The sequence below is a fragment of the Notamacropus eugenii genome, chromosome 6 (genome assembly GCF_028372415.1).
Source record: "Notamacropus eugenii isolate mMacEug1 chromosome 6, mMacEug1.pri_v2, whole genome shotgun sequence".
In the NCBI taxonomy this organism is placed as follows: domain Eukaryota; kingdom Metazoa; phylum Chordata; class Mammalia; order Diprotodontia; family Macropodidae; genus Notamacropus; species Notamacropus eugenii.
In genome coordinates this window covers 151,063,238-151,077,725 of record NC_092877.1, presented here as the reverse complement: position 1 = coordinate 151,077,725, position 14,488 = coordinate 151,063,238, and the positions used below count along the sequence as shown (strand labels likewise).

The window sequence follows — 14,488 nt, the reverse complement described above, 5'->3', positions numbered from 1 at the left end:
GATATTCATCTTATTCAAAAAAAGTACATAAAACTTCAATATATGTGTCATTGGACATATTTGTGGGGAAACTAGTTTTAGAAAGGATCTATAATCTGGCAGCAACCTCTACCTGTCACTTCCTCAAAGAGTTATTATAAAAAAAATATTTATATATGGCTAAATAATGTAGTTAAATTAAGGCCAACTGATGAGTCACTTCTTATGTGTTTTTTGAATATACAATCAGAGCACCATTTTCCTTTTTCAAGCACTGCTTTTACTCAAAACTTTGGGGTGACAGGTTCTAACCTGAGATTACTTTGTCATTGCCATGGACAACATAGCAAGTGAAGTGATTTGCTCAAGATCCCAAAGCTAGAAAGTGTCAGAGGTGAGATTTGGACAACGTTCTTCCTGACTCCAAGAGACATTTTAGCCACCACCCTATGTAGTTTCTTCTTTCATTCAAATTATGACAAGCAATTGTCAGCAAGTAAGAAGTTAAATAAGGATATATTCTCCCTCACTCTCTGTTTTGCAAATAAATGTTTCTGTCTTGGCAATCACTGGGGTATCAGCTGTTTAGGTCATTATTCCTTCCATGACAACTCCCCTTTCCTTCCTTCTAATACTGTGGTTCTCAAACTTTTCTGTCCTCAGAACACACAGGGACAAAAGGGTCCATGGGCTTCCTCATCTATTAGCTGCTTCTAATGATTCTCATCCTCCAAAAATTGCTGCTGATGCTAATGCAGCCACTAATATGATCATAATTTTAGAGCTGGACATATCCTAAGCAAATTTTAATTGACATCAGGAACAAAAAACACAGGCACTGTCATATCATAAGCACCAACTATAAAAAGAAAACTAATCCGCAGACCATCAAATCATTTGTGAATCTAATCTTTGATGGAAGCCCTGATTCCTACAGCTTTGATACCAAGAGTGAATTTAAGGGTGATCCGTTGGAAGCCTAGATTTTATTTGCTTAAATGCTTGACTTCCTTTTTCCTGAGTCACCACAGGCTAGAATCAATCAGGTCCTTGTGGGAGCAACGTCGGCAGGTTTTCTCCCATCCACAATGGCCACCACCCAATCTGACTCAACTGGCAGTCACCCTTCAGAAACAATGAAGCACATTCTCTGCAAAGCCACAGGAGATGGTAGTAGCCCCTGTGTCTTCTCCAGTACTTTCTGCCAACTATGTGCTTCCCTGGGATGTGTAACTTAATTTTAACATGGCACAGATCCAATATTCTAAGTTTTCCTATTGCTCTGGCTGATGAAGTGGAGCTAGGGAATGATATGTTAAATGATGAGGAGATCTACAGGTGTGGAGGTCCTGTACACTAAAGTATTTTTGTCTCCCTGATGAAGCATAGGTGAGAGAACTAAAGAAGAAATAATTTTCTAGTTCTTACAAAATTAAAGTCCATCAATCAACCAACATTTATTAAGTGCTGCTATGTGCCAGACACTATATCTTAACTGAGGGTGCAAAAAAAAATGCAATGGACAGTCCCTTCCCTCTAAAAGAAAAAGAAATGAAAAAAGATAAGGGCTTCAGGTCACCAAGATTTCTTCTAGAAATTTCCTAATGCTTAATTTAGTCTGTTAACCTGTATTAATCCAAACCAAGGTCTCTAGGTTTTACTCTGTAAGTGTTTCTTATAATAATAATGATCTACTTCAACAATTCTGGTACAGTTTACAATTTCTAATATAAGAAAAAACCCTTGACCACAAAAAAAAATAATCATTTGACCCAACAGTTCCATTACGGGGAATAAACCAAGAAAGTGTTATTTAAAAACAATTAAACAAAAACTATCTCTTGAAAGGTTTTCACAGGAGAATTACTTGTAATGGAAGCAACTAGATGACCGAAAAAATAAGGGAAAGCCCAAATGCTTGTGGCACATTAACACAATGGAATACTGTTATGTAATTACAACTGACAAATATAAAGCTTATAATGAAACCTGAAAAGACCTTGATGAAATAATGCAAAAAAAGGAAAAACAGAACCAGAAAAAGAGAGGACACACTACCACAAGAGAAGAGAAAAATAAATTAGAATGAATGGACAGAGTCCTAAGAGAGTCCTCTAGAGAGCCTGCAAAGTGATGATATTGGATACTCTGAAATAAATTTGAATGCCACCAGTTACAGAGCAAGTGGAATGAGTTGTATGATGTTCAATATTAGGTTTGTAATAAAGCTTTTTTTTAAACCTTAGTCAGATAGCAGAATCATACAAGAGTTCCCAAGTAAATGAGCAGCCTGTAGGCTTGGCTATAGCAAGTTAATGAGTTTCTGAGCCAGAAACGAAAAAATGGTCAACCCTGTTAGTTCAAAACATTCAGAGATGCACAGTACATCACTCCTCTTGCATTCTCCAGGCTCTACCCAAAGCTTGTCTTGCCAGGCCTCATCTCTGACCCATTTGCCTTGTTTACAACAGATAAAAAGTGAAGTGATTTGACATCATCCATTTTCATCCTTAGTGAAAATGCAATATTCTAAATGATCCCGCCATCCCATTTAATAAGTAGAATTCTTCATTTTTTTAATGACTAGCTGTGTACTTAAACCTGTAATTCCTAATTCTCCTGCAACAGACATCTAAAGGCAGTTGTAATTTCTCATTTCTTTAAAATTCATACCCTTTACTATGTTTACCACCCTTAGGCAATGCAGTCTTTGTGACATACAAAATGCACTTTCTTTAGACTCTGTTTTCAAACAGCTTCACGCCTTACCTAAATTGCCTTAAAGTTAGCAATAGAGGAAGGAGAGAGGGAGGTCAAAGCAAAATCCTAAAGCATGTTGGAGTAAATGGAAAAAAACTGCCAGAGGACTGCTGGCTCCAACATTTACTTCAACAAATGTTTAAGTCACTGCTTCCTGAGAGCACTGTGAGTCAACTGCTGGAGGTGACAGAAAACTGAAATAAGATACAGTCCCTGTCCTTGTGAAACTCATCCAAGAGGAGAATATACCACATGCACAAAAAGTCAGAGTACAAAAGAATATATGGCAGATACATGAGAAAGGTGTAAGCCAAGCGATGTACTTCTCTGAGGAGGTTTGGGGCATTACTGACAAACCAGAGAAGGCTTCACGGAGGAGATGGCATTTGGGAGCAGCTGCAAGGGAAGAACTAAATATCTTTGATTTCCATAAAGTGCTAGAAGAAGTTCAGGAACTCAGTGGATTTTCAGTTGAAAAGCACTGTTCCAGGGCAACTAGGCAGCACAGCAGATAGAACACTGGCCTTGGAGTCAGGAGGATCTGAGCTCAAATCCAGCCTCAGATACTTACCACCTGTGTGACCCTGGGCAAATCACTTAACCCTATTGCCAAAAGAAAAAAGAAAAGCACCACTCCAGGAGAGGAAATCATTTACTAAACCATAGGCTGGATACAAGCCACTGGAAGCCAGAATGTCCATTCCAGAAGGGACCCTAGAAATTGTCTAGTCAAACCTCCCCATTTTACAGATTTACATATTGAGACCCAGATCCCACAAGAGCCCACAGATCCCACACATGACAATGGAACCAGGACTCCTAACTTTAAATCATTATGTGATGATGCAGCTGAGTAGTATGGCAAAAGCAAAAACATCACCACCTACAAAATGAACTCTCTCATCGATGCCTAAGGCCGAAACCACCAGCGCATCCATAAGAAACAGGAATCACATAAGCAAATGCTAGGTTTTCCTTAGGAGAATTAAAGAATGATGGCCAATGTTGGAAGAGCAGAGGAGAGGGGGTTGGTGGAGGCTTACTGCTCCAAGTTCCAGTCTTACCTCTTCTTTAGTGTCTTTGAAGGAAGCATTTAAAGCTCCACCTCTCCTAGAAACCGGTGATTTGGTCTCCTCTTGCTGCCCAAAGAGTTCTTCAATAGTCTTTGTGTCAATCTGGTACTTCTGTGGCTGTCTCGCAGCAATTGTCCAGATGTTGGTCTTGCCCCGAACTTGCTCTTCTGGAATTGTTTTCCAAAAAAAACTCCTCATTTTCTTTTTCTTACTGAGGGGGCCATGTCCATTGACATAAGAAGAAGGAGGCAGTCCTGGAGGGGGTGGTGGTACAGGAGGACCTCCCGGCAGAGGTGGTGGTGGGGGAGGAACAGGACATCCATTGTCTGGGCATGGCAACGGTGGAGGGGGTGGTGGTGGGGGTGGTGGAGGTGGTGGGGGTGCTGTTTGCCCAATCATTAATCCAGCTGCAGCAGAGAGATCCCCATTTTCTTTTTCACTGGCCAAGGAGACACAATTCATAACATGCATCTTACTGGAGCCTTGAAGAGAAGTAATTTCTTGGCTCTCCAGGGGTGGCTTGAAACATCCAACAATGCAATTGCCACTCCCGTCATACTCTTCCAACTCTAATCAACTCTCCATGAGAAAAGCACAAGTGTTTCCAGTCATCTGCCAAACCTGCAAGATTAAAAGAAGCATTGTAGTCAGTGCAAGAAAAGTTTTAAATGACAGCCTCCCCCCCACACACAATTAGAAGAAAGTGTGTGCTCTCCCTAAACTAAATGTTTGTCATTTAATTGACATAAAAATCCCTGATGATCAACATGTCCCAAATTGCAAAAAGAAATATGTAAAATAGGAATAGTAATGCTGTAGAATGAACTGAATCTAGTTCCCTCGGAATGCAGCCAAAGGTGTTGCAATGAATTCCATTTACTCATCCATTACTACTGTGCTTAATCAATCAACAAATAGTTATTGAGTGCCTACTGTGTGGAGTGCCCTATTACTCATCACATGACTTATAACTAACTTACTTATGCTTAGCCATCTGCTCCAGAATTTTAGGAAAGGTATGTAGACCCTGGGCCCACAGAAAGCATTTCTTTCCAATATGTATAGATAGCAGTTTCCCCCATAATGATCCTTGGGGAACATGGCACCTTTAATTGGCATGCAAAAGATTACATACTCAGTTTGAAAGCTATAAAATAACAGCTCAGCTTAGCTTCAAAGGGTCAGTTTTATTTTACTTATGCCAACCCTGCATAGCCCAACTTTCCCTTTACCCATCTAGGTCTATGACAGTGAAAAGATCCAAATCTAGTCCTGGCTCTTTCACTAAGTAGCCCCCAATGACCTTGAGCTACCTCAATTTTCTCATCTGTAAAATGAAGAAGCTAGAATCTTCTAGGTCTAAGGTTAAGGTCCCTTTCCATTCTTGAGGTTCTATGATTCAAGGGCATGATTTTACTATAAACTTTTAGGATCCATCAGGATGTTGACTCCCTGGCCCTCTCCCTTCTACTTGAAAGTCAATATTTAAATACTCAGAAATATATTAAATATTTTTTTTAATTTAAAAAAAATTTTTTAAATTTAAAAAAAAATTTTTTTTTAAATCTATTTTTAAAAATTATTTAAGCAACTATCATTTTTAAGGAACAATGATCCAAAGGTTTTTAAGTGATCAGGACCTTGGTCTCAAGGAGTTTATGGTCTGTTTGCAAGGGGAAGGGAATGGGGGGCAGGGAAATGATTACTGGAACAAGAAAGTACCTATCCAGAGAAAGGACTATAGGAATATTTGAAGAGGTACAAAATATTTTCAGGTAAGGGCAATCAGGAAAGCCTTCACAGGAGAGGTATCATTTAAGACAATTCCAACAAAACAAAAAAAAAAAAAGAAAAAGAAAAATCCCACAAGGCAGAGATCAGGAGAGTGCACTCTTCGAGGCATCGGTGATGGCTTCTGAGATAATATGGAAATGGCATGATGAATTTAGAAAATAGCTTAAGGACCCAGGATGGCTAGAATACAGGGTATACAGGGGGAATGACGGACAATAAGGCTGAAAGGGTAGGAAGCCCGATTGTGGTGGATCTCAGAAATCATGGAAAGGCAAAAGGTTTGAGGTAAATGTTGTGACATAATCAGGGATACAATGAGCAATGGACTAGATAATCTCTAAAGTCTTCCTAGTTAGGCAATGCTCTCAATTTCCTTGCCTTTGAGGAGTTTACATGCAACCAGCACATGATCACTCAAGTCACAGTGTACTGCACACTTTATATTCAAATGACCTTTAAAAAGAAGGCACTCACGTTTGAGATATAATGAATCCCTTTCACTCAGAAGACAAGTAATACACTATCAATTTTTGCTTTCTATTTTCATTATTAATAACTTTGGTGTGACAAGAATTGGAATAAAAACCAGTATTTTCCTGGCAGAGTAAATATGTGGACAAATGAAAGATTCAAGGGAAGAAGAAACTTTGTACAGGTGGAAAAATCTTGAATCAAGTATAGTTTTCCTTCAAAATGAATCAATGTCCAAGGATGTAGTTACCAACGTAATCTTTTTAAAAATTTTCATCCTAGTAATATGACATAGAGAAAGGCAATCTATTATGGTGGAAAGTGCCCTGGATTTACAGTCAGGTGAGCTAAGGGCAAACCCCACCCAGCTCCCTAACTTACTGTAGACAAGTCACTTTATCTTTCTTGGTCTCAGTTCCTCATCTGTAAAATGGGATGAGTCATACTAGATTTTTCCCCAGTGAGAAAAGGACTTTGCAAACATTAAAGCGCAATGTCAATGTGAGTTGTTATTAGAGTTAAGCTTCTGGCTAATATGAAAATGTTTTTGATGAGTTCACATTTATAACTGATACCATACTGCTTGCCTTCTCAATAGGTGGGAGAGGGGCAGGTGGAAGGGAGAGATCTTGGAACTCAATATTTTTGAAAATGGATGTTAATAACAGACAAATAAATAAGAGAAAGTAGTACTTCTAAAGCATCAATTACCAAAATCTATCCTGTCAGGTATGATTTGCTGCAGCATAGGTAGCTTAAGTTAAATTGGGATTTTGAGGTGGATAAATCACATCATTTAATCAAAGAGCAAGTAATGTTTATACAATACTGTCTTTAAGCTATGCCCTATCTATCATTTCTCTTACTTTTTACAAGAATTCTATTTGCTTTTAAAATGTACTTATGGTTTGGTGTTTTTTTCTTTAATCCAGATTTCATTATAGAGAACTACAAGTGAGAAAGTTCTCTATACTGAGGCTGGTTAGATACTCTGACACTTCAAGTCTTTAACAGGTTAAGTGACCTTCCCAGGGACACACAGCCAGTGTATGTGAGAGGAAGAATTTTAATTTAGGTCTTCCTGATTCCTGAGACCTGCTCCCTATCCTCTACTCCAAGATACTTCATTGTGTTTACCAATATAAAACAGGATTCACCCCCTGGCAACTAGACGTATGCATCTGATAATTAAATTTATTAGATGTTAACTTGTTTACTTCTTCACTGCTCATGACTACACATTAGATTTTCTATACATCAGAAACATGAGTGCCTTCTTTTTACAAGACCATTTGAATACAAATTTTTCTTAGACAGCCTATAGCCCAACCTCCTACCTCTTACCCCTAAGGACCACAATTTGTTTAATCTTGAAAATAGTCAAACCTAATTTCTTTACATGGACAAAACTGTAAATATTTATTCCAAGCATACTTATAGGTCACTTTAGATGTATCTGACTCTTTAATAAAGTGTTTTGAATTATCATTAAGATGATAGCTATGTTATTTTCATGGTTGGCACCCCTAAAGCAAATGACTCATTGTCAATTACAGTTTATAGTCATATTTGAACTCTTTTTTCAAGAAGGTGCAGGAAATTTTGGCAGATCATCCTTGCAATGTATTTAAAACTATTTTGCATTTAAAAAATCTCATTCACTGTAGTTATCCCATCTATTAGACATATTCCACAAGTATCCATTTGTAGATATTGCCCTTAAGAATAAACATAGAAATTTTGGCACCCCCAAATCGAAAGTTCATTTACTTTTGACTACTTGCACAACTGTGACATTAAAATATACACACACCTGCAATGAAGGCGGTATGGAAAAGAACACACAGAAATATGAGTTATATACACATGTACGACTTCAAATACCAATAGTTCAGGAGGAATTTATGAACTGTATATCCTATGTGCCAGACACTAGCACAAAGAAAGAAATAATCCCTACTCTCAAAGATGAAAAAAGATGTATAAAAGGTGTCAGGTGGCTGCCATCCTTCCTCGGTCCCACACTTGACAAAGCATAAAGGAAATGACCTTTTACAATATTGTACCTTACTTTATGTTACTTTTCTCCCTGGGTCACACACATGAATCTCAGCACCTTCTCATGAATCTAGCTCACCGGTAATGATGAGCTAAAATGTGAAGGCAACTTTATGGAGGTACTCATTTGCTGGAGGGTCCTTGACTGATGTTAGAAGAACTGGATTTTGCAGTGGAGACTAAGTAAAGCGTTCTGCAATCAGGCACCCTGACATTCGGAGAATCAGGCTCCAAAAGTCTTAACAAGATCTGAAGTCAAAAGAACACCTAACTCACTCAGGTACCTCTCATAATCTGGATACATGCAAACACTTCTCTAACTCATCTTGAAAGCATCCAACTAAGCCCATTTTCCAAAAATTATATATTCTGAATAGTTTAAGTACATATACTATTAGATCTGAGTCTCTCTATATGAGGTAAATACTTATTCTTTGAAAGTTAAATAACAGAATCTACATAGACAATGTATATTGCCTATTTTTTTGCGCTAAGGAATGCTTGCCATGAAAATGGAATACACTAGCAGCCATTTGGTTTGGAAAACAGAATCGTATACAATATCACCTCTACAGTTTAGGGTCTAATAGCTAAGAATACTCAACAAGGTTGCCCAATATATTTCCAGAACAACTCACAGAACAGGGTGAAGTTTCAGCCTACCCACTGTTCATCTTCTAAGGCAAGATGATCATTTTTCTTCAAACATCCTGAATACTATCTGTCATACAAACAGAGGCAGGAGGGGCCCCTCTTGGTGTGATAAAAATATTAATTCATTTCTACATGGAAAATTTTGCACAGCACTTTCCTCACAACAATCCTGTGAGGTAGGTAATTTAAGCATCATTATCCCCATTTTATAGATAAAGAAACTGAGGCTCTGAGAAGCTCTGACTTGCCCACAGTTAATGAATGTCTGAACAGAGATTCAAACCCACCTATCCTGACTCCAAGCACAGCACTCTTCTCTACAACGGTGCCCTTGAAGTAGAGTTCTATCTCTCAGCTGTGCCAAATTGTACTTAGAGACTATTAAAAAAATATTTTTAATTAGATTCTGGTTAGACTGGAAAAAGCAAGGGACCTCAGAATAAATATTTGCCAGAATGGTCTTCAGGGAACTTTAAGCTTTATCTTCCAAAGAAAAAAATGTTCTCACCTACTTATTGAGCCAATACCACCCATTACTACCCTTTGGGCCAATAATACTTTGTAAGAAGCTCTGATATTTCCAAGAGAATGTACAACTAGGAGAGATTAGGCATAATATAGTTTTGTTTTTTGGGGTGAGACAATTGGGGTTAAGTGACTTGCCCAGGGTCACACAGTAAATGTCAAGTGTCAGAGGCCAAATTTGAACTCAAGTCCTTCTGACTCCAGGGTCAGTGCTCTATTCACTGAGTCACCTGGCTGGCCCAGATATAATAAAGTGTCAATGATGCTTCATTTAGTTTAAAGGCTTTTTTCCAAGTGGGCCAGTTATGTCTGCTCAGCCTATCATATATCCACTGATAATAAAGACTGTGGATAAATAGCTATGTCAAAGAAAACCCATCAGAAAACCTTGCACCATCATCTCATTAAATGAATGACAGATTCAGAGGGTGGCAAAAAGGGTCAGCTCACACCTTTTGGAAGATAATAAATGAAAAAGAACAAAATCTGAGCTGAAGAGGAAAGAAAGATCCATTAGAATTCATGTGCATAAAAACACAGCTATTGATTTTCATAGATAAGAGGGAAAGGAAGTGAAAGAAAACTGAGGAACAATCCAAGGAGAATTTTTGTTTCCATTCTGTTCCAATTTATACTGAAAAAGAACACCTCAACTTTTTAGACAAGGAACGTCATTCACTACAACTGCAACCGTTGCAACAGGGTTGCCAATGTCCAACTCTTCTTGACATATTTACAAAAACTTTGACTGCTCTGCTCAACAACGAAAGAACTCAACTGACGGCTATGCGTGTTTCTGGTCAATGCATTAAGCCCGTGTGTACAATGTAAACCTTTTACAGATGCCTAATACTAGGGGAGCAAGACAGGAGTAAAAAAGAAACGCCTATATTTTGAACGTTACAGTTTCAATTTCTCTGTTTCATCTCTACAGAGATCTCACGAAGGGTGCTGAGTGAAACTCTAAGCATTTCCCAGAGAGGAAGGAAAGAAAACGCTATTTAAATATTCCAAAAACGACTGTTTGCCGATTTAAAAAAATGGTCCCCAAAGGAAGTACACTAGAGATGTACTTGCTGAGCAAAACAGATGTTTGCAGGAGAGGAGATCTAGAACAAGGGAGCAACCCAGAGTATTTCTTGGAAGCCACTCTGTAAAGAGAGCAGCTTCCCAGGTTGAGGTGAGCAGCTCAGCCTTTCACACCTTCTACTAGAGTGCATCCCAACTCCTGCCCCCTCCATGACGCTCTTAGCTACCTGCCCCCCTGTCTCACTCACCATCCCGACAGAGCAGCTTTCCGAAGTCTGGAACTCAGTAATAGCGACACAAAGGAATCAATGAAGCATCTCGTGACCAATCCCAGAGGCAGCAGCGACAAACACCGGCAACTCATTCAGATAAAAACCCACACAACTGGTGGGTGGGCACAAGCCCGGACCCATGCGTAACTTGTTGGGCAACAGATAACCCGGAAAAGAGTTGGGCGCTCCGAATCCGGGGAAGTGGGAAGAATGGGATGCTTAGAGTAAGTTGGTGACCCAAACTGAACACTGCCTGCGTCCCTGGAACCGCCAGCTGCGGCCAAGAGCTTGGGGGCTGGGAGGACCCCGACGATGGCGGCTGCTCGCCCTATGATGTCAACTTTCTCCCTCTCTCTTTCCCTCAGCGGGTTTGTTATCTTGGCGGAGCCGGATCGCTTCTCCAAGGCGTTAAGGTCTCACGTGGGAGGGGTGACGGAGGGTGGGGGAGTCCTTGCTCCAGAGAGATAGACACATACACACTAACTCGTGCACAGAAGGCGGCTCGGGGCCAATTTGGGGTGGCGATCAAGTCAGGGGCCAGCCTGAGCTTCCTGGGATGATCGCCCTCCAACAGGCAAACGTTTCAAAGATGAGGAGGTGGGGGGAGAGAATGTGCACCATTTCTGTAGCGATCTGATGTCTGTAAAGCGCTTTCTTTCAAAACCCCTAGAAGACACCCCTCCCCACGCCCCATCCCCAAGGCAAAAGTGGGAGTACCAGTAATAGCTAAGTTCAAATCAAAACCAGGGAAAGGGCTTTCATCGGGGAGAGGACTTTCTTCTCCTCGCCTCCTGTCTCGCCCACCCAGCTCTCTCCTAGAGGCAAGGGCAGAGGCAAGGGCCTCCCCAAGCCCTGGGTCTCCCGGGTCCCCAGCGCGCTCGGGGGAGGGGGGCGGGGCTCCTCCCCAGCACAACCTCCCTCAGTGCCCGCAGGGGAATTGGCGGCCTTGGGCTGGGGGGTGGGGGGGAATGGCGTGGGGAAGGGCACTGGATTCCTCGTTTCCATCTCACCTCCCAGTCCAACTGGGCCAGGCCTACAGGTTAGTTTCCATCCCCAAGGGGGGGAGGGTCACCATAGAGCTCTCGGGCCATCGGACAAGGGGGGGACCGCCAGACTAAGCACCAGGTGGGAGCAGCACCTCCCATCCCCCACGTGAGCTGTCCTGCGAGCAGGAGGGCCCGGGGTAGGTCTCTTTCTCGAAGGTGAGGGGTCCCTCGCTGCCCTCTCTAACAATGCCGCTCCCAGCCGATCCCGCAGGGAGCTAACCGCCGCGTCTCCCCCGCCCCTCGCTCCTTCGCCACCTCCCCCCGCCGCCCTGGGGATGGAGCATCTCTCCCTTAGGGGCTCGGCCGGGGCTGGGGCTGGGGCGAAGGAGGAAGCCGGGACCGGGCCGCGATGGATCAGGAGGAGGGCTCAGTAACGAGCTTGTTCTCCGGCAGCGCGGCTGGGTGGGTAGGAGTGGGTGGCGAGTCAGTGCGGCTACGCGCACCCTCCTCCCTGCCCCCACCCTGCTCCTCGCCCAAACTTCTGCCAACGTAAGCTACTCCTCCAAATCCCAGCCCCGCGCCGCCTCGTCCGTGTCCCCAGGACCCGGTGCCCGCGCCCCGCACCCGCACCCAGCCTGGCAGTGGTCGGGGCTCTGCGGCGCGGGCAGCGTGGGGCACGCCGCTCCGGGGAGAGGGCAGAGTCAAGTGTAACTGCCCATGCCCGCGCACAAAGTTGCACCGGGCGCCCGAAACGGCTCCCACATCCTCTTTACCGCCCTCCAGCCCAAGTCCTACGGACGCCAGGGATGCGAGGGAGGGTGGGGAGGGGGCGGGGGTGGCCGAGAACAAAAAACCCCAGGGTCCAAAGCCGAGCACAACACGACCCACCCAGACCAAGGGTGTGGGGACTCGGGAAGGGTTAGCGCTGCCTTGCCCGAAAGGGAAGGCGGACCCGGGAGCAGACCCTGGTCTGCAGAAGCTGTGGCATTCCCCCTGCCGAGCTGCTATCCGGGCTTCGGGAGGGAGGTGAGGTGCCCCTCGGGGGAGCTCCGAGGTCCAACTCCAGGAGTCGGGACCCGCCGGAACGGCGGGGTGCGGTGGGGGCAGGTCCAGGGAGGGCCATCTCACCCCTCCCTCCTGCTGCCCGGCGGGGAGGGGACGGAAGGACGGCCGGGACCCCGCCACCGCTTTCCAGGGTCTGTTTCCCTCTGTCTTGGCCGCAGACCAGCCCCTCTTCCCGCCCCGAGCTGCACTGCACTGCGCTGGCCGGACCCGGGTCTGGCCCCTCCGGGGAGGCAGTGGGGTGCGAATTCCCAGGGTCGTTCCATCCCCGCCCCCGCCGGCAGGTCCCCGGCTCTCCGCCGGCAGTCCTTACCTCTCCGATGCAGCCCGCCGGCCGATCGGCCTCCCTCTTCCTTCCCCTTCCCCGCCCGGATCGTAGAGCTCGGCGTCTCGCTACCTCCCACCGCCGAGGCCGGCTCTTCCCATGTCACTGCAGCTTCCCAGTAGAAGGGGACCCGGGAGCCTAGGGGAGGAGAGAAGGGGGAGAGAGGGGAGGGCGCAGGCGATGGGCGGGGCTGGCCGCCTCGTCCTTCCCTTCTCCAGGTAACAATGCGCCTCCCCCTGCACCGTCCCAGGGCACGCCTTCTTTTTCTGCCGGGCATCTTTACCTTGGGAGGATATGTCTGGAGGGATCCTGAAGCCTCAGGAGAGACACTACGAGGACCCAAAGGCTGGAGCGGAGACCCTGCCTCTGTGTGTGTGTGTGTGTGTGTGTGTGTGTGTGTGTGTGTGTCTCTGTGTGTGTGTGTGTGTCTCTGTGTGTCTGTGTGTGTGTGTGTGTGACATAGGGATACAGGCACTGAGAGCCACACTGTACAGGCACACATACTTAAGCAGAGAATAAGGCACCAAGAAAGAAGCAGCTACAGGCAAAAATACACTATCAGACAGTGTGAAAAGCACAAGATTTGGAGTCAGAGAAGACTTGGTTTAGAATCCAGATTCTGCCAGCTGATTACCTATGGGAATTTGGGCAAATCCCTAAATTTCTCCGGACCTCAGTTTCCAGTGAGGTGGTGGGATCTGGCTTTTTGTGTGACAGTCACATACAAGGAAAGAGAGAGACACAGAAACAAAGATTCCTTATTAATAGAGGCAAGGAGGTGTCCCCATGGAAGGGACAAAGGTGAGCTCCACCCTGACATAGCACACAAAGTATACAACCATGGATACTGAAGGGGTTCAATCCTCCCTTCCTCCCAACATCAGCTCCCAAAGCACTGCATAAAAAAATCAGCCTTCCCCTCTTCTCTCTTCCCCTTTATGTTTATGTCATGCCAAATGCACCAAAAGCGATGAAGAATATAATCTTTATAAAGAATGACAGGACCCTAGGACTTAGAGGGGAAAGGAATCCCAGAGATAGTCTGGCCCAGGACTTCTTACACTAGGTTCGTGAATTTGGATGGGAAAAAAAAAATACATCTTTATGTTCACTAACTTTTAGTTTCTTTTATAATCTTATGTATTTTATTTTATTCTTTGAAAAAGAAATCTGAGACAGGGCCCATAAGCTTCAGTAGGCTGCCAAAGGGAGAATGTGTTAAAATTAAGAACTCCCAACCTATGCCTCCTGGCTTCTTCCCTGGGGTCCTTCAAGTCCCAGTTTAAATCCAACCTTCTATAAGAAACCTTTCCCCATCCCTCTCAATTCTAGTGCCTTCCTCTCTGATAAGTTATTTCCTATTTAGTTTATTTCCCATGTAATTTGTTTGCACATAATAGTTTGTGTGTGTGTGGTGTCCACCATCAGATTGTGAGCTCCCAGAAAGTAGGGTCTGTCTTTTGGCTCTCTTTGTAACTACAGTGCTTAGCACAATGTCTG

The 14,488-nt window shown here is 43.9% G+C and overlaps 1 protein-coding gene across 2 annotated transcripts in view; it reads right to left on the bottom strand.

Moving 5' to 3' along the window:
* Positions 1–13,125, bottom strand: part of FHDC1 (FH2 domain containing 1) — a 56,024-nt gene extending 42,899 nt beyond the window's left edge. Inside the window, exons 1-2 of one of the 2 annotated variants that reach the window (XM_072621277.1) lie at positions 12,977–13,125; positions 3,804–4,433 (exon numbers count right to left, since the gene is read on the bottom strand). In XM_072621277.1, coding sequence (XP_072477378.1) covers positions 3,804–4,283 — 480 coding nt within the window. In that variant the 5' untranslated portion in view covers positions 4,284–4,433; positions 12,977–13,125. Of the gene's footprint in view, positions 1–3,803; positions 4,434–10,591; positions 11,992–12,976 lie in introns of those variants that run through there. The other variant, XM_072621278.1, reaches the window with a different exon arrangement.
* Positions 13,126–14,488: the final 1,363 nt, after the last annotated feature.